This window comes from Antechinus flavipes, chromosome 4 (assembly GCF_016432865.1).
Source record: "Antechinus flavipes isolate AdamAnt ecotype Samford, QLD, Australia chromosome 4, AdamAnt_v2, whole genome shotgun sequence".
Classification (NCBI taxonomy): Eukaryota; Metazoa; Chordata; class Mammalia; order Dasyuromorphia; family Dasyuridae; genus Antechinus; species Antechinus flavipes.
The window spans coordinates 137582988-137603765 of NC_067401.1; the positions used below are offsets into that span (position 1 = coordinate 137582988).

A 20778-nucleotide genomic window follows, 5' to 3' on the forward strand; every position below is an offset into this window, starting at 1 on the left:
AGGTCCTCCTGATGGCAGAGCCAGTGCTCTATCTGCTGTGCTTATCTAGCTGTCCCTGTTTATTTTTATTCTTATCACACACATTCATTATGTATCTACAGATGGTATGCTAAGTTATGGGAGAGATACAAAGTTTAGATAAGACTATCTGAAGGTTTATTAGGGAAAGTCCATTTAAGACAAAGAATAATTAATTCTATAATCTGAGTGTATTTGAGATTTTGATATATAATTAGCTTACCATCTCAATGAATGGTGGTATTACTTAGGATAATAGTAGCTGCTGATTTGTGTATAGTTCTTTTGAGATATGCAAAATACTATATATGTGGATATATTTGTATATATATTATATATGTATGTATATGTGCATATATTCATTATGTGTGTAAAAATCTCTTGATCCTCACACCAGCTCTCTGAAATAAAAACTGTAGATATTATTTCCACTTTACAGACAAGGAGGTTGAAGCTTTACAACTGGGTATAGAAAGTCCAGCCCATGATGGGCCATATAAGGCCTCTGAAATAATTTATTAAAACAATAGCAAGTAATGATGAGCTGAAAGTTAAGTACAGCAACCTCCCATTGGTTGAATTCTATTAGTTGATCATTTTGTACGGCTCAAGAATGATGGAATAGCCTTTGGCAGAAAAAAAGGTTCCCCACCCCTGCTTTAAGAGATTATTTAGAAAGTATTCTCACTTTATACCTCTTTGTACCCAACTCCTAATTGAATTCCACGAACTTCAGTGGCAGCCAAACTTAAAGCTGGGAAATTTAGGGCAGTATAGAGAAAACTCCTGGGTCTGGTATTTAGATAAGTTTAGATGCAACTTTCTGGATCTCAGAGTGTTGTGACACGTGTGACATATATACATAAAATAATACCAGTGCTTAGAGATGGAAAACAACACACATATGCTTGTTGTGCATTTCTTCCCTCCCACCTCCTGAAAATGTAAGGAAATCTCAAGATGGTTGGAAAGCAAGAGTGAACCTGGAGTTGTGGACCTGCCCTGCTAGGCTGTGAAGTGGACAAAACTCTGGACTTGAAGTCAAGAAGACTTACATTTAAATCCAGCTTCACTAGGTCTGCTGGGCAAATCACTTAGTCACTGTCTGCCTCAGTTTCTTCATCTATAAAATGGAATAATAATAGCACCTACTTTCCTAGGATGCTGTGAGGATAAAAGGAATACTTGCATACCTTAAAGCTCTATATGGGTGCAAGCTATAATTATTATTTGTTTTTATTATTCTTGAGTTCTTGGGATGCCTATGTCTGGAAGTGGTCACAACCTCATTGAGTTGTAAGAATTAAGAATGTTGATGTATCTGTGAAATGGGCAGAATAAATTGTGTTTGCAACGAACTCTTGAGGCACAACACGTGTTCTCCCTATTTTTAAAGAAAATGTGAGGGTCTGAAAAGGAGAGTAAATGACAAATAACTAGTACACATGGGTAGGATTTGAAATTAGATTTCTTCTGACCATCCCACGCCTACATCTCGACGTACTACACTCATGGTGCTCACCTCTGAGTGGAGTTAGCCTTGTTTGAGACAGCTCTGAGGCCGTTTTATGTATTTTGTTTATCCGGGAGCAATCTGGCTCAGATCAGGAGAGGAGGTGAGGTGACTGTGTCAGCTGGGCAGAAGCAAGGATGATATCCTGGAGTACGACCTCATGGCTCAGACTCCCACCCCTACTCTTCCAGCCTAAGGACGAATAGGGCTGGGATTCCCTTAGACCCTCTCAGTCTGGGAGGTGGGTGACAGGGGGGGTCAGGCTAATAACTGGCAGCGCTACCTCTCTGTTGACAGACTTCCACTTTATCAGGGAAGGAAGGGATAGAAAGAAAAGTGTGGGAGGGGGAAGGAGGGGAGGAAGTTGAATATATCAAGACATCTTTTAGGGAAATGAAGACCTTTTAGTTGCTTGTTCTTCTCAGGTCTGGGCATAGACCTAGGCCCAAACTCTCAGCTCTTCAGCAGAGGCAGAGCTGCTGTTGTCACAGAGGAATGCTGCCTGTCTCCGGGCTGCCATTTTCTCTGTCCTGTGTATTTCCCCTCCCCCCCTTCATCCCTATTTCAGTGTTTGCAATGGAAGAAGCCAACCCCCACCCCAGGACTTGTCTCAGCAATGGCCCTGAAAGCAGCAGAAGAGCGGACTGGATTGGATCTGGCTTCACTGAAGACCTCCAAGGGGGATGGAACCCAGTGGGGCTGGGGTCAGGTTTCCGGTGGGTGGTTCAAGAGAGAGACAAAGAACAGGGTCTTGACTCCCCTCCCTTCCCCCTTCCTCCTCCTTCCCATTTAGGAGCATGGCTTTTTGCTCTGGGGCTAGCTTATCAGAGAAAGGCTGAACAAATGCCCCAACAGTAATGAGGAGGGGGAGCATCTTACTCAGCATCCTTCTTTTCCTGGTATCTCAGAGTCCCTTCTTTTTTTTCCCCCTTCCCTCTCCTGAGCTCATGCTTCACAATAAAAGGGAGATGTAGTGAACGGGACATCAAGAGATGACATACTCATATCTTCCTGGACTAAGTGAGAAAGGCTAGACCTGTGTGTGTTGGGGTGGGGGGAGGCGTTGTTGAGCATGGAGAGTATAAGACGGGCTGACGCCTGCCTCCCCCAACCCCCAATCTATCCCAGCTGCTCAGACCTTCTCAATTCCCCCCGAGGGTGTGACCCCTCTCCTCCTTCTCCCCCTCAGCTGCTGTGCCCTTCCCTCTTCAGCTGCTATCATAGCCCCTCCTAGTCAGTCTGCTTGGCACCTTCTGCCCCCACAAGTTTCTGGGACCCCACTGCTCTGTGCCCCTGCTTGGAAAGCTTTTTATCCATGCTTCCCCTCTTCATGCACACACCTGCTACAGCCTTCCTTTCCTGTAAAGGGTGGAGTGAGGAGACAATCAGACCAGCTGTTATTTATTCCCCACCCTTCTATACACCCCAACAGAATCCAGGACTTGAGGGGGTCATTTCACCCATTTCCTTGGCTCCAGGCTTGATCCCATCCGACTAATTTTAGATAGATTAGAATCATTTCTCCTGTTTCCTAACTTACAATTTCCACCTAAAGAGAAACACTAGTGTCATATCCCAGTGTCTTCAGGTGAAGTATAACCTAGTGGATAGACTAGAACTCAGGTTCAATGCCTAACTGAGATAACTGAATAGTTATATAATCTATATAGTCTGTGCAGATCACTTAAACTCTCTCTGCCTTAATTCCCTCATTTGTAATTACTTTTTGTTTTAAGTCTTTTGGGACTAGTGATTTTTGAAGGAAACTTAAGAGCATCTTTTTGGGTGTCAGATTTGTAGGGAATATTTTTTAGACCAATAGTAAGTTATTTTTGACGATAGCAATGATGTGGCTCCCTTCTTCTCCCCTTCCCCCCCATCAGGATAAGAATTGTTTCATGACTCAAAGAATTTTCTCTGTGGTATTGAGTTATCAAAGAAATTTCTTTTGATATCAGTTTCTCCTACATGCTTCAAGATGAGGATCACAAAGTCCTCACTCTGAGTATACATTCACCTGTAGAGGATAAACCTGGCCCCTCTATTCATCCATTTGTACATCATACTTTGCTTTAATATTTCTCTTTCTTCCAAATTTCTGTTTCTACTTGTTAATTGCCTTATTGGAAAGATTAGATTTTTTTTTAATAAAATAGAGAGCAGCATTACTTTATTTAAGGTTTTATTGCCTCCTCAGGTAAGAGTACCCTGCTCAGTGTTTTCCAGAATACCCTGGAAGATGCATCCCCAACGACCCATATGTGAGTTATCTCAGATGGGCTGCACTGCTCAAATATCATCTTCCGTAACCCTGACCAAGTTTGTTCCGATTGTTTTTCTTTAATACCTCTCTTCCTCCATTTCCTTTCCCTTCCCATTTTCCATTTCTTTAAAAAAAAAAAAAACATCAAGTTGAACTGAGCGTTTAAAATTTTTATTTATGTATTTATTTTGGCATAGTTATCACTTCTTAATGATGCTCTCCCTTGACCAGTCAACACATGTATCTGATACTCTTCTGGCTCTTTTTTAAGTTGGATTGTCTTTGATGCAGTATGGCTTAGTGGAAAGAGATGGATTTGTAGCCAAGAAGACCTAAGTTTGAATCCTATCTTTGCCACTCGGCAAATTACAACCTCTTTGAGCTTCAGTTTCCTCTTCTGTAAAATGAAAGGGTTGGACTAAATGTTCTTGAAGTTCTTTCTAGGTCTAAATTTGCCCTATATTTTGAAGAGACAGCTGTGGTTAGGAAGCACTGCTTTGCTGCTGCTTTAATTCAGAGCAGAAGGGAAAGGGATGTGATGGCGCACTGGGCAAGGGGACAGGACTGGAATCAGTGGAGACCCTGGGCTTCTCAAGGACTCCTTAGGAGATACCAGATTATCTATCCTTCAAATCTTTTGTTATCAGTTAGCCAAGAAGTGTAATTTCTTGGGAGCCCATCTGTCAGTCTGTTTCTTTTTCAGATGAATGGCTTGGGGAACAAAGCCTTGACTGTTTTCAATTTACCACAAAAGTTTTGTTACTCTGTATATGACCACTTAGCACCTTGCTACTTCCAAGAGTTCTCAGTTTCACATCATTAACTCTTTGGTTTCTTCCCTAATTTAGAAAAGTCTTTCAAAAATTGATGCCTTTGAAAAAGCTTCAACCTGGACCGTACACCCTCATCTCCATGGTCAACAAGCATTTATTTAGTGCCTGCTATATCCTAGACCTTGTAGTAAGCCCTGGGGAAACGGGCACAAAAACCAAACAATTGCTGCCTTGCAGGAGCTTATGTTTTAATTGGAGAGACACACATATATATATATATATTTATGTACATATTTATGTGATATGGACAAAGTGAATATAAGGTATTTCAGAGAGGAAAGGCTAGCATGATCAGGAAAGGCTTCATGTAAAAGGTAGTGTTTGAGCTGAGTATTTAATGCAAATTTATGGAAATAGATGGAATGGCTTATGTGGGAAGCAGCAAGGAGGCTAGCATTCCAGTAATAGCATAATCGTCATCATCATCGACATAGCTAGTGATACTTTATAGTTTGCAAAGCAGTTTACAAAATTAGCACATTTTATCCTCAAAATAACCTTGGGAAGTAAGTGCTATTATTATGGATATTGAATGATTTTGATATTGAACCCAAGGCCCAGCAATTTAAGTGACTTAAGCAGGGTTCTATAACTAGTAATAATTTTTGGAGACAGAATTTGAATCTGAGTCTTCCTAGCTCCAAGTCCTATTATCATGATTAGGCCTATGCTTAGGAAAATCACTTTAGTGACTATGTGAAAGATGAATGGGAAAGGGAGAAAGTCTTGAGGTAATGTTAAAATATTGGTAATACATTATCTTTTGCCTTCTAAAATATATATAACGAAAGCCAGGTACTTTACTAGAGTCAAAGGACTTGTTGGCATTGAATGGTCCTACTGTGTGATTTGGGACAAATGTATTAATTTTTCTGAGCTCCCATTTCCAAATCTGTACAATGAGGCGGAATGGGATGGAATAGATGATCTCTCTTATAGTTCTAAATCCTATGATTAATCTGTAAATCAGGGAGATTAGTCTCATCTGACATTATTGTATTCTAAGAGATTTCCTGTGTTCATTTATTTTGCTTTTCAAAAGGAAGATATTTTAGTAGAGAGAATACTTGGTCTGGGAATTAGCCTGGCTTCTGTTTCTAACTGTATGGCTTTGAATAGGTTGCTTTCTAAATTTCAGTCTTCTCCTGTACCAGAGGACTTATTTTGAAAATGATGTCTAAGACCTCTTGTACGTCCCTAGGTTCTGGGAAGAAGAATGAAAACTTCCATTCCAATTAAGGCACTTTCCAGAATGCCTGGTAAATAACCAAATGGCATCTCATCTTCCCTACTCTTGGGCACTATTTATGCCTTAATTTATTTTAAAATTTTTTTATTGATATCTTTTTTTTTATATCACATACACTTTCCCAATATATTCCTCTCTCCTCCTCCCAGAGAGCTATCTAGAGCTGTCCCTTATGACAAAGAATAAAAAAGGGGAAATGTAGCCGTGTAAAACTAAACGACCTGTTGAAAAAGCCTGACATGATATACAGTGTATCACACTTAAATTCTTCCCTCTCTCTGCAAAGAATGAGGAGTGGTGAGTGGGAAGTCATATCTCTTCTTTTATATTGATCATACTATCATTTTTTCTGCTTAGGATTTCTTGACTTTGCAAGTTCATATAAGTCTCTGTATTCATCATAGTCATTATTTCTTAAAACATGTAATATTCAATTGTTACTTTATAGTCTATCACATGTCTAATTGCTAGGCTAATATGCTAATCGCAATGGATAGTCATTTAGTAATAGATAGGGGGGTCTTGATTTTGTTTCCACTTCTGCTATTATAAAAAAAAGTGCTACTGGAAATAAATATATACTTTTGACATATATTCATGTCCCTTAATTTAATTATTTTTTATTATAGCTTTTTATTTACAAAACATATGCATGAGTAATTTTTCAGCATTGACCCTTGCAAAACCTTCTGTTTCAACTTTTCCCCTCCTTCCCCCCATCTCCTCCCTAAGTGGCAGGTAGACCAATACCTGTTAAATATGTTAAAGTATATGTTTAATACAATGTATATTTACATATCCGTACAGTTATTTTGCTGCACAAGAAAAATCAGACTTAAAAATAAGGTAGAAATAACCTGAGGGAAGATGAGATGCCATTTGGTTATTTACCAGGCATTCTGGAAAGTGCCTTAATTGGAATGGAAGTTTTCATTCTTCTTCCCAGAACCTAGGGACATACAAGAGGTCTTAGACATCATTTTCAAAATAAGTCCTCTAGTACAGGAGAAAACTGAAGTTCAGAAAAAACGCAAGTGGACAAAAACAGAGGGATTGGAAATGCTATGTAGTGGTTCACATTCATCTCCCAGAGTTCTTTCGCTGGGTGTAGCTAGTTCTCTTCATTATTGAACAAATGGAACTGATTTTAGTTCATCTCATTGTTGAAGAATTGTGCATCAGAATTGATCATAATATAGTATTGTTGTTGAAGTATATAATGATCTTCTGGTCCGGCTCATTTCACTCAGCATCAGTTCATATAAGTCTCTCCAGGCCTTTCTGAAATCATCCTGCTGGTCACGTGTTCCTTAATTTAAACAAATCGATTTCCAACTGAAACCTGTTGGATGAAAGATGGATGAAAGATTAATAGAGGTGTGGTATCAAGTGGTATGTGTATAAGTGCTGGTAGGATCATAATCTTGGAACTAGAAGTGATTTTACCATTAGTCTAAGTCTTCCGTGGGAGGGATGAGGAACCAGTCTGAGAGGCAAAGTTATGTGGCCATGATCTTAAAAGTCTAAGTGGCACCAAACCTGAACCCAGGTTTGATAATTTTTTTGACTCACAGTTAAGTGTTCTTTCCATGTTGCCATGCTTCTTCTAAGCTAATCTATGTAGCAGACCTAATCAAGGAATTTTAGAGTTATGAGTGACCATTAAGACTGAGGAACAGAGTGGTATGTATTGTCAATAGAATGCTAGACCCAGGTTCCAGTACTGTCTCTAAGACTGACCACAGGCAAGTCGCTTAGCCTTGCTTAGCATATGATCAAATTAGTAACCTTCCATGGCTGTTTGAATGAGACTTGTGTATATAGAAAACACTGTGCAAGTATTAAAGTGCTATCTATGTCTGTTTCTTTTCTATTCTCCTTCTTGTCTGGTCCCTTGTCAACTCTAGCTTTGAATGGACCATTGACTCAGGATCATTGCTTTTGCTGAAGGGAACATTAGAAGTCACTTAGTCTAGTCCTTGGAATTTACAAATAAAGAAATCACAGTCCAGAGACATGAGGAGTTTGGCCCAAGGGAATATATACTTAGGAGATCTGGAACAAGAAGAGTTTAGGAATTACATAAAAAAGGTCCAGAGTCCCAGGTAGCTTATAGTTCTGCAGGCAACTCTTGGCTCCCCATCTCTGTAACGGGTATCGTTATACACATAATGACTTTGCATGTAGATGCTTATAACTATGTGTACAAGCTGTCCCTCAGATACTTCCTAATCTTCTTTCCCAACTTGCAGCATCCTCCATAGGGCAGCTTCTTCTCTGCCCTATCTATGCCCCTTCCCTGCTGCCTGGCATCCAGCCTCCTGTAGTATCTTCAGTCCCTGAGCTTGCATGCCCTGCCTTTCTGCTTCTTGATACAATTTGGGCAGGGAGCCCTGGGCATCAAGCCAGCTCCACCTCCCTTTTCCTTTTCTCCCCTCCTTCCACCAGGCCCCACCCCCTGTCTGAGTTGCTGCCATCCCCGGAGTGTGCCAGTTCCACCCCCTTCAGAGAGGGTTTTCCCAGATGATCTGACTCTGGCTATCACTCTCTGCCCTGGGCCAAGGTCCAGAGATTCCCCCCTATACTTTTGTACCATAAAGGGGAAAAGCAAAATAAAACAATGACACAATTGCCCCCTCCCCCCCCCAAAAAAGAAAAGAAACTAAGATTGGAAATCATTTGCTCCTTTTCTTTATCACTGCTTGATAAGAGAGAGAATGAGTTTTAGTGGAAAGAGCACTAGCTTGCAGGGACACTTGAGTTCCTTTCTATAGTCTGTTTACTAATTAGTTCTCTTGTGACTTAGGGAAAGTCACTTTTTCTGTTTCCTTACCTGAAACCCATGATTCTAAAATTCCTTGCTGCCTCTAAAAATGTCTATTTCATTGTTTATATAACAGAATAGGTTGGATGATATTCCTAAAGGTGGAGGAGTTAGTAGAACTTTCCAGAGGATTATAAGACATAACCCAGTGGGTAAATTCTTCAGATGGCCACCTCAGTTTCAAATTTTGAACCAGTCATCTGGTGTTCAGCTGTATTACAGAATACTGGATTTGAAGGCAGACAATCTGGGTTTGGATCCCAACTCTGCTGAGTACTTTCTGTGTCACCTTTTTATTGGCCCCATCTGTAACTAACAAGGAGGTTGTAGTAGATAATCTTTCCAAGTTTAAATCTATGCTTTTAGGAGTTTTCCTGGAGGATCCAGAACAACAAAATTATACTTACACACTTTCTATCTCTTTTAATAGATTACAGTAGGTAGGAGGTTTGGAGAGTTTGTTTCTATAGTTTGTGTGGGTGAAATATTAAGACTCCTTTTTACTCATATCCTGATGGTGACTCCCTCTGAAAGACTTTCCCATAATATGTGGGCACCAGGTAGGAATACTCCAATTTCTTTCTGTTCTTGAGCTAATATTAATTTGTATGGTTGGATTAATTAAATCAGGGAAACAAATCCAATAGTCATTTATTGAATGCCTTTTAGGTATTGCATTGGCTTCTGATCCTAGAGATGCAAAAACCAAAAAATAAAAAAGAATCTCCCCCTCCCCCCCGCAAGAGTTTCTGACCATCCATGGTGAAAATATAAGGATGCTATTGAATGTGGAGAAGCATAGTATCACTGACTGTTGACAGACATGTAGGAACTGAATTTCAGTAGTTTCTCAATTTCTTACCACCATTTATGCATGTTGTACAGTATGTTATAATATCTATATTGCACAAGAAATTTTCATCTTTTATTTTTAGAATACAAATGTCTTTTAAAATTTAAAGTCAGATATGTGTAATGTGAATTTGTGTAAAGTGAGAATTGTCTGTATATTCCATAGTAGTTCTTATAAGCTTGAGATGCTTATAGTCCTCTTGAGCACTGCCACAGATATGCAGATTAGTTATTTGGAAGAGCTAAAATACCAACTGGAATAATTACTAGTCCATTTTGTAGCATAGTATGTAAGGGGGAATGAAATATAAATTGAGTCTGGAAAAGCAAGTTGGAACTGAGCTGGCTATTATTGTCTTAGAGCCAAAGGGGAGCCTCTAAACATTTCTGAGCCAAGGAGGACCTGATCATGTAGGCTTTGGCTGAGTAAGAGTGAAGACAAAGGGAGGAGGGTTATGCTTGAAGTGGGGAGGTCAACTGACTAAGATTTGGTAATTGGTTGAATGGAAGGTGCTGAGGAAGAGGGGAATGACCCTGAGCAGGCAAGCCTTAGATGATTAAGTAAATTGGGAAGTGGTGTCCTTAGAACAAATAGGAAACCTGAAGAAGGTGTGGAAGATTTGAATTTTGGACATATAAACAGTTCTTACTTTACATAAATTCACATTGCACAAATTTAACTTAAAAAATTCTGTATTATTGTTCTTTAAGAAACGATCAGCAGGATGATTTCTGAGAGGCTGGAGAGAGTTACATGAACTGATGCTAAGTGAAATGAGCAGAACCAGGATTTCATTGTACATGACAATGGCAAGATTATATGATGATCAATTCTGATATCTCGAAAATGAGACAATTCAGGCCAATTCAATAATTTTGTGATCATGAGAATCATCTGCACCTAGAGAGATGACTATGGGAACTGATTGTGGATCACAACATAGCATTTTCACTTCTTTTGTTGTTGTTTGCTTGAATTTTATTTTCTTTCTCATTTTTCCCCTTTTTCTGATTTAGCTTGTGCAGCAAGATAATTGTGTAAATATGTATGCCTATATTGGATTTACATATACTTTTTACCATGTTTAACATGTATTGGATTACTTGCCATCTAGGAGAGAGGGAGTGGGAGGAACTGGGAAAAATTGGAACACAAGGTTTTGCAAGGGTCAGTGGTGAAAAATTATCCTTGCATATGTTTTGAAAATAAAAAAGTTTCAATAAAAAATTCTAAAAGAAGTTTGCATTCCAAAAAAAATTATGAAAATTCCTTATGCAAAGTAGATATTGTATGATAAGACACTGTATGACTTGTGAAAATGGTAATGGAAAGTTGAGAAGCAGTTGTAGGTCAGTTCCCATATGTCTACCAACAGCGAATGGTGCTGTACCTCTCCGTGTTCAGTAGTGATTCAAGGGTGATGGCACACATGCTCTTGAGGTGGAAAGCGAAACATAAGCATAAGCCACTAGATTTGGAAATGAAAATGAAAATAATTAGAAAATATGAAGAAAGAGAAAAATCATCATTTAGAGCACATGAACTTAGACTTGTAGAGTTGACTGTGAACACCATAATAAAGAATGCTTCCTGGACAAAGAAGCATGTAAAACATAGAATTTGCATGAAGTCAACTTATCTATTGAAGCAAAGAGAAGGTGCCATTCTTGAGATGGAGAAATAATTAATTATGTGGATAGGAGACCAGACTCAGAAGAATATTTCTTCAAGTTTGATGACAATTCAAGCCAAGGCCTGAAGCCTCTTTGAAGATTTGAAGGAAAAGTGCCCTGAAGGAACAAGGGTATTTACAGTAAGCAATAGTTGGTTTGCATGATTTAAAAATCATGCAGGATTTCATAATGTGCAAATGTCAGAGGTTGCCAGTGAAATTACTGAAGCAGCAAAGAAGTAGTAACCAGGGTTCCTGGAAAAAAAAAAAAATTAGATGAAGTTCCCCTACTTGCCAGAGTAAATTTTTAATGTAGATGAAACTGGTCTATTTTATCTAAGAATGCCATCTTGAATCTAAAAACAGGGGAAAAGCTTCAAAAAGCTTCTGTTTGGAGGGAGTGCATTTGGGACTTGCAAATTGAAATCTGTTCTTATACACCAATCAGAAAATCGCAGAGCATTGAAAGGAATCATCAAAGCCGTGGTACTTGTGTATTATTTTGAGAATCCTAAGAAATGGATGGGACAGCTGGCAGCACAGTGAATTGGGTGCTAGGACTGGAGTTAGGAGGACTTGAATTCAAATCTGGCTTCATTCACTTTTTGCCTGTGGGATGCTATTTGCCTCAGTTTCCTCATCTGTAAAATGAGCTGGAGTAGAAAATGGTAAACCACTCCAATATCTTTGGCAAGAAAACCGTGCCAAAGGGGTCATGAAATTTTAATGAAAAAATGACTAAACACCACCAAAATAAAACAAAACAACAAACTTGGATAATCATCATCAGCTTCGAATAATGATTTATGCATTGTTTCTTTCCCTATATTAGAAATTTTGTAATGATAATTAATTCCTTTTAAAATTTTATTTATTTTGGATAATGCCCCTGGTTTCCCATTTGAATGATTTTAATGAAAATGTAAAAGTAGTTTACTTCCAACTAATACTACTTCATTATTACAACCTATGGATTGCGGAGTCACTATTATTTATGCACTATATTTGCCCTGGCAATTTCAGCTTTGAATGCATATAAGGATTTGAAATTGAGAGATTTCTGGAAGTCCTACAATAATTCCCATGCAATCCAGAATATTGGGAAGATGTAATAGCCGTTGTGGATTTGACAAAGGTGAAAGTGAGTTACAAGATTGTAAAATTAGCACAAGAATTGGAGCTAGAAATGGAGGAGTTGATTGAGTTTCTTGGAGAAGAATTAGCTAAGGAGGATCTGATTGAGCTGCTAGCTGCAAAGATTGCAGAAGAAAGAGCAGCTTCTGAACTCGAGGTTGAACTAGAAAGGCTTGAAGTAAAAAGGTTTGAAACAGTGAAACATTTGGCAGAAGCATTTTATACCATTTGAGTGAAAATGCTTTTTTTCTAGCATTGAAAAGATGGGTCCAAATGCATTAAAAATTTTAAAAGTTCAAAGACTAGTTGAAGATAATATTGCTTGCTATCAGATATGAGGAACAAAAGAGAGCCACTATCCAAACATCTCTAGATAGCTTCATACAAAAACGTTGTGCAGTCAACTACTTAGTGATAAAACTAGGTGCAGGGGGTGGGGAAGGGGCAACATAGTGCACACTTAAATTAACTTTACAGTACAGTGCATACTTTATCATAAAATTTACCTTTGATTTCCTAATTCTGCTTATTATCATGTACAATATTGAATATGTCTGTATTTTAGTACATTTTAGAATTTGAACAAAAAAGTATTTTGCCTATACTTTTGTTATATTAGCTAAGTGAAATGAGTGGGACACATTTGTGTTATGTAAAAATCACTTTATGGAAAAATCTGTGGAATAGTCCATTTTTCTTAGACAACTGCTTGTACTGACATTGAAATGCTATGGTGTAAATTACCTGGTGGATGTGTGGCTTAGATGATTGATGCTTGAAAGGAAGAAATAAAGAGGACTATGAAGATCTGGAAGTTATTAGATGACAGATAAGGAATGCTTAGTCAGTAAGGAAGGAGAGACAGAAGATGGGGGAATGTCAAAAGATCCCAAAGTGTCCTAAGCACCATGGGAAGGATCAGTTGGGTGCTATTTTGGAGTAACCTGGATTTGTACCCAGATCATTAGAGTTTCTGCCTAAAATATGATGAAGTCTTATAGATCAGGAGCATTATTTTACAGTTGAAGAAACTGAAATTGAGTGGTAACATCATGCTTTATCCAAGGTCACACCATAAGTGGCTGAACTAGTACTGCTCAACTGGACGAGCATATACTTTGATGATTCTGTGTTTGGAAAAAACTGAGATTTGATGGTCTGATTCTTGGTATTTGATTGGTCCTGACCTGATTGGGGACTTCATTTTTCCCTAAGGAGAAGGATGGAGTGATTCTTAATTTACAATGACCCCTTTTAGGGGATGAGTGAAAAGTACGAGCAAGAGGAGCTTAGAAAAGTGACATTCTTTTTTAAGCATGGAGGGGGAGGGAGTTTCTAACTTCTCCAGAAATACTAGCTAGCTGTCAGGTGTGCACTCTGCCCTTTCAGGAGGCCCCAGCCTAGTAAGAAAGGACAGGTGTCCTGAGCAGCTGCCCCTCCCCCTCCATGCATTCTAAACACCATTCTACTCTTCCCCTCCTCACCCCCGCCCCCCATTTTCTTACCAGCCAACTGCAACCAGAGCCTTTGATGATAAAACAAGATTATTTCAGTAAAGGCCAATTGCTTAAGACCCACTAAGTCGAGTATGTGATCATTCCAACCTTGAGAGATACCTTTGAACGAACTGTGGAAAAATGTGTAGCTTGCAAAGCAAGTTAATGTAAAGGAGATTTTGGGGGAATGTTTAACCTATAGGAAAGCAACATTTTTAAGCACTTTGAGCCATACTCATTTGTTGTACATGGGAGTTATACATTGTTTTACATGGGAGTTACTTATTTTATACAGGGAATGAGGACCTCTCCCATGGCAACACTGAGTCTAGTTCATTAGTCTAGTTTGAGTCACTATATTTATTCAGGATAAGAGCACATAGAATATCAGAGCTAGAAGTCACCTTCCTTCCTTGGAGAGTCACATTACTTAATAGATTAAACCTCACGTAATCTAACACAGGGCTCTTCCATACTTGAAAGGAACACAATTGCATCTCAGGCTTTACACAATTTCAGAATAACCTTTCTTTCCAAATTGATGATTTGTCACTGTGCTAGAAATGTGCAAGGAGCAAAAAAATGAAGTCAGTGTTACCTGGTGCACTTTCCCCTGGTTGCCAGCTCTTGAGACTTTCTCCTTCTCTGTTCTCAATTCTGTAAGCCTCATGTCTTTTAAGCCATCCTGCTTTAGAAAAATCTGTTTCACTGGTTAAAAGCTGTGCTTGGGTTTCCTAGTTCTTACCTTCCAAAGGAAAAGGGAAGCTTCTCTACCTACTCCTCCCCACCATATTTTCCCCCAAAGAACTGTCATCATGCATCTCTCACCCTAACTTCTCTCAGCCTGCGATTGGAGGGGCACAATGAATATGTAGAATGGATGTAGTTCAGTCCCCTTCCACTCTGGGGAACATTCCAGAGCCGTATATGTGACCGCTATACACAGAGAAAGGCAGCAGAATCTGGACTCAAAAGAATCTGCCCCATTACTGACTATCACTGTGTTCGGGGGCTCCCAATCATTTAAAATATCTGAGCCTCTCTTTTCTAAAGTAAAGGGGAGGAAGGGGCAGTGAGGTGGTGCAATGAATAGACCCAGCCCTGGAGTCAGGAGGACCTAAATTCAAATTCAGCCTTAGACACTCACTAATTATGTGACACTGGACCAGTAATTTAATCCTGACTCCCTTCCCTCCCCAACAACAGCAGCAAACAAACAAAGTAGACAACAGCAACAAAACACCAAACAAAATAAAGGAGAGGAAGGGGAAATGAAAATCCATTTATTAAGCATCCACTATCTACCAGACAGTGTGATAGGGGATATATCTAAATCTTGAGGTTGAATTAGATTACCCCAGTGGTGTCCTCTTCTAGCAATTAGACATGAGTAAAAGCCAAAAAAACAAAACAAAACAAAACAAAAAACCTCTGAGGTGTAGAATTGTAGAATTCTACAAGCTCCTTCAAATATGCATTTTGGTTTTTCACATTTTGTTGTTTCTTTTGGTTTATTTGTTCATTGATTGTAGCCAAAAAAAAAAAAAACACCAAAAGTAGCACACACTTATAGAATTCATTGTCATGCTAGAAGGACTCTTCTAGCATATTGACTCTCCAACCCACTCATTCTTATAAGTGATGAAACAGAGCAAAAGAATTAAAAGGGTAGTGATGGTAGCTCCATAAAGTGGAACCCAGCTCTCCTGCTTGATTCCTCCCACTCCAGAGCTCTTTACCTCTCTCATTACCCACACCTGGAGTCCATCTTGAAGCTTCCTCCTGGATTCTCTTGACTGCCAAATTCCAGGCACTGATTTACTTGCTCATAGCCTGAGGTATCCAGCTTGGGAAGAACCTGAAAAAAATCAAAATCTGACCCTAGCCCCTGAATGTTTGTCAATTCACACTGATTGGTTCTTAGAGCATCCCTAATATATTGTAATTGAAATAAGAGAAAGCTGAGAGAGCTTAGGGTTGTAATGTTGACTTGCTTTTCCCTCATAATATTACTACAGTGTTTTATTGCTTTTGTAACCTTCACTCTTTAGAGATGGAGGTTGTCTCTTACCTAACCTTCACTAATTTACTGACTCCCACAAGCCCTGTGGGCCTGTGAGGTTTGCTGGCCTTCCCTTTCCACTTTTTGTGATTTAAGGTTTTTATTTTGGAGGGAAAGGGTTTGGGTCTGGACTTTCCTGTTTGCTGATGTTGGAGGGGAGAACTGAAAATTCATAGTGGAGATACTGAGAATGTGTTATCAGGGCTCCGTGTGTATCCAGGAGGGGTGGGAGGGGCCCTGCCTATCAGAATGGGTGAGGGGAGGGTTTGGGTTCTTTCATTGGTTGGGTTGTTCTGTTCTCCCACCCCCCCCCTTCCAGGGAACTGGGACATTCCTGACATTCCAGACAATCTCTATGCCATTGCTTTCAGGATGTGAATTAACATCCCAAGAAGAGATTTGATTTCACCACAGCCTTACCTCCTCGTATCCACACCTTTCCATGTCTCTACCCACCCTGTTTCCCCCTCCCCCACCCTCTTTACTAACCTACCACAAGAGAAAATCCCTAGAGGGAGTGAGGAGGGAACAAATGGATCCCTGTGTGACCTTTGACATGTTTAGACAAAGGATAACAGTTTGTGTGATTTTGTCCCTATTTAAATTTCTAGGGAAGGTGAAGAACTCTGGGTCCTGGCTGGGGATATTTCTGAGACCCAAGTGAGACCTCGTAATGGGGCCGGGTCCTGGGAGAAACAATTTAAAGAATTTGGAGAGAGTCATTGCTATTTAGGCACCTAGGTAAGCTAGGGTAGACTTACAGGAATGCTTGGAGAATCACAATTTCTAGGTTCCAGTCTTGACCCTATCTCTAACTCTTTCATGTGATTATTGGATGAGTGGCTTTCTTTCTCTGGCCCTCAGTCTTGCAAAATGAAGTGATTGGATGTATGTAATCAAAGGCACCTTCCACTGCAGGCACAATTTACCTCAGGAACAACTCGGTTCCATTTACTTAATATTTAAGTACTGTTTTGTGCAGAATACTGTGTTTGAGTTACAGGATCATAAATTAAATGATGGAAAAGACCTCAGGTATTTTGGCTCTTATATTTAGTAAAGTTTTCATTTTCCCCTTGTATATATAATTTTTTCTTCTTGAATCTATCTATCAAGAAATGGGGTAAGGTCCTCTGGAATTGTGATTTATTCCATTGGTTAGATTTGAGTCTTTCAATGTTTTGTTTTGTTACCATATAATGCTACCATTTGTTCTCTTGATTCTGTTTACTATATTATGCATCATTTCACATGATTCTTACCCAGGATTCTCAGAAGTAATCCTTTCACAATAATATTTGATTACATTTATATATCGTACTTTATTGAGTATTTTCCCTTTCTAGGTCTTTGCCACTATAGAAAGAACTGTTATGAATATATTTGTGCATAAGAGTCTTTCTCCTATTTCTCTGATCTTTGATTATATGGAGTATTGACCTAGCCATGTTAAAGCTGGATGAAAGATTGTCTTTTTCCAGATAAGGAAACTCCAGAAGATTTGGGTGGTGGTTACGGCCCCATTTTCTCTTAGCTGCTGTGAATTTCCCAGGCTTTGGGGCTCTTCTGGACATAAAAAGCAAATTGCCTTGGGGCCAGCATTCTAGTTGTGGTGGGTTCTGTTGCTGAGTCCTGGAGGTATACTTGTAAGCCAGCTAGGTCCTCCTTACCCTCCACAAGTTACATTTTCTGAGGAAAGACAACACACAGAGAAGAATGCTTTGGACTTCATAGGGCAAACTGATGGACACTTTCTAGTCAGGGAATGTGGGGTTGATTTGATGACCAAATGATTTCTTTTGCTTTCTTCCCCCTATGATAATAATGTAATTTCTCCATCATTTTTCAGCAGTGAGTCTTTCAGAATCTTTTCCCTTTCTCTTCTTTTTAATACCAAAGGCATGGGACTTGGGCAGGAGCTGAGTTCACTGAGTGCACTCTATAGCTCTGAAAGGACTTTCTCTGTGATGTTGAGAGGTTTCTTCAAGCTTATGGCATCATATATTAGAGCTTGGAGGGATTTAAGAGGCCATTCTAGAATAGCTTCTCCATTTTACACATGAGAAAACTGAGGCATAATAAGGTAATAGTGGCTCCAAATTTTTTTAACTATAAATTCAGCACATTTTCTGCTAGATATTCAAAGTCTGTGATCTTGGCCTCTTTGTACATTAACAAAATTAACAAGATCTAGCCACAAGACAAGCATTGCTATCTTCTGCTTCTCTTCCCCAAATCACTGAGTTCTGTTGTTCCCTCTCAAAGTGGGCTTCATTACTAACTTCCTTTGATGAAAGGCCAAATTGATTCTTTTTTTTTCCCCTTGAGGCAGTTGGGGTTAAGTGACTTGCCCAGGGTCACACAGCCAGGAAGTGTTAAGTGTCTGAGGCCAGGTTTGAACTCAGGTCCTCCTGACTTCAGGGCTGATGCTCTATTTACTGCGCACTGCACCACCTAACTGCCCCAGTCCAAAGTGATTCTGACCTTTACTTTCACTTCTAACAGAAGCTAGAGAAGATTGCCATGTTTGGAAATTGAGAGAGATGGTAAATGACTTCAACAAGGCGGGGATCTTTTGGTTCTTGAGCCTTTAGATATTGTAGGAACAAGCATGGTTCCTGAGTTTAAGGCGTTCAAAATGAAAGGACATAAAGAATCTAAAAAGTTAGTTATGCAAACATTTGATCAGCTGAAGTAATTTATCCAATATATAAGGCTGGCAACCTATGCATTCATTGCACTGATTAGTGTCGACTTTACCTACTCATGTCATCAAGAAAGTTAAGCTCTCTGGGACTCCGTTTCCTTGTTTCTAAAATGAAGACATTATATCATATTAAGCACATACTATGAGCTCAATGGGGAGAAGAAGTGTGGTGAAAAACAAAACAAAAGTTTGCATTCTCTTGACATTTTGAATGTTGATAGAGAAAAGAGTAGGGTGGGAATGGTGGAAAGTAGTAAATTTCCAAGCAGCAGAAGGGTAAGTGGGTGGCTGGGTGGGTGGGGAACATAAGCTCCATTCTTATGTTTTGTTTGATTCCCTAAATCTGTAAAACTACTATTGATAATCTGGTCATAGAAAAGTAGAGAGATTCTACACGGGACCCCTTTCTTTTCCTCAATTACTCAAACCTTTTAATCTCAGCACTGAGATCTGATCAATTTAGAATTGAAAGGGACCTTTTGGATTTAATCCAACCACAACAATTTACAGATAGAGTTTGTGATTTGGCTAGAGTTGTACAGTAATGATTCTGGATTTGAACTCAAGACTTTCAGATTCCCAACTGGGTACTTTCTACCACCACACTGTGTTGTCACTATAAAAAGTTTGGGGTAGTGACTTTGTTAGCCTTTGAGAAGTAACTGTGAGTAGGTTAGGCTTGAGAGATGGGGATTAAGGTATCCATGTGTATGTCTGTGGTTATTGTGGTTATTAGAAATGGCAATGCCATAGCAGTAATTGGAAAGAACAAAAAGATGGAACTGAAAGATATAATTATCAAGACCAAGCTTGGCTGGCCCACAAAAAAAAAAAAAAAGTTGGAAAAAGGCAACACCCGTCTCTGACTTCCAGAGGTGGGAAACTAGGGGATGAACAATATTAAATACACTGTTGGATATTTTTGATATTAGTTGGTTTGATTCACTTTTATTTTTTGTGTGCTTTTTATAATTTGGCTCAGTGATTCCCTACTAAGTAAGGAGAAAAGGAGGAGATATTTTAAAAATGAAGTTGATGTTGAAGTCAAGAAGAATTTTAATGGCAATGCCATTGGTTATCCTGGCATCTAGATAATGGTCTGGCATGAATGAATGACCACTTTTTCTTTCCATTTCAGGAGCCGTAAAATTCAGATCCGAAATATCCCACCCCAGCTTCGATGGGAGGTAAGTGCCCTTCAGGGGATCCTCAAAATGAGGAGGAGGAAGAGCAGCTGCTTTATTGAGAAGACAGATTTCTGGGAAATATATAGAAAGAAAGCACATGCCATTCAAAGGCTGTAGATTTGAATACGGGCGGTATTCCCAGCTGCTACTTCATAGGTAGGGAAAAGAATGATAGTTAAGGGGGTTGGGGGGGGGGGGAAAGGTTTTTCATTATAGAACCTGAAGCAGATTCTGAGCCTCTTTCCCACAATAGGGTTCAGTTTTCATCATCAATGTCATCATCTTGGTTACTGGCATTTAAATAGTACTTACTATGTGCCAGGTACTGTGCTAAGTACTATATACACTTTATCTTCACAACAACCTTGGGAAATAGGCACTGTTGTTGTAAAGTAGGGATCTACTTTACAATTAGGAAATTAAGGCAAAAACAGGTTATACAAACTACTAAGTGCCTGAGGCTCGATTAAATCTCAGCTTTTCCTGACTCTAGGCTCAGCACTCTATCCATTGTACCACCTAACTCCTCATTAATCGTCTTCTGACTCTCCTAGTGGTGAGAGGGTTGCAAATGACCTAGTGAGCTTATGAAGTGAACATCACACCTGGGAGCATTGAAAGTGGCAGAAAATTGGCCTAGGGAGTAAACTCTCCAGACCTGATCACCACCACCAGAACTTATCTTTTCATAACCATCACTCTGTGTTCCCTTGATTGTAAAGTCAGTAGCTTTCTCTGTGGCAGTGTACACAAGTAGGTTTGCTCATTTCTTCCTCATATGCCCTGAAGCTCCTTCTTGGCATTAAATCATAGATTTAGAATTGAAAGTGACTTTAAAAGTCATCTGGTTCAACCAGTACCTAATGAGTGTATTCCTGTAATCTGAATCTCCATTGTTATTGGGAAAGAGAGTCCTGTACTAGCTTGTGGTGCAAATTCAGATGAAAGAAAGATGCCTTTTCCTACC

The 20778-nt window shown here is 39.3% G+C and overlaps 1 protein-coding gene across 3 annotated transcripts in view; it reads left to right on the forward strand.

Annotated features, from left to right (window-relative positions):
• IGF2BP1 (insulin like growth factor 2 mRNA binding protein 1) overlaps positions 1-20778 on the forward strand; it is a 68818-nt gene that overhangs the window by 20040 nt on the left and 28000 nt on the right. For all 3 annotated transcript variants that reach the window (XM_051994749.1, XM_051994750.1, XM_051994751.1), the window contains exon 3: positions 19763-19811. In XM_051994749.1, coding sequence (XP_051850709.1) covers positions 19763-19811 — 49 coding nt within the window. The remainder of the gene's footprint in view (positions 1-19762; positions 19812-20778) is intronic.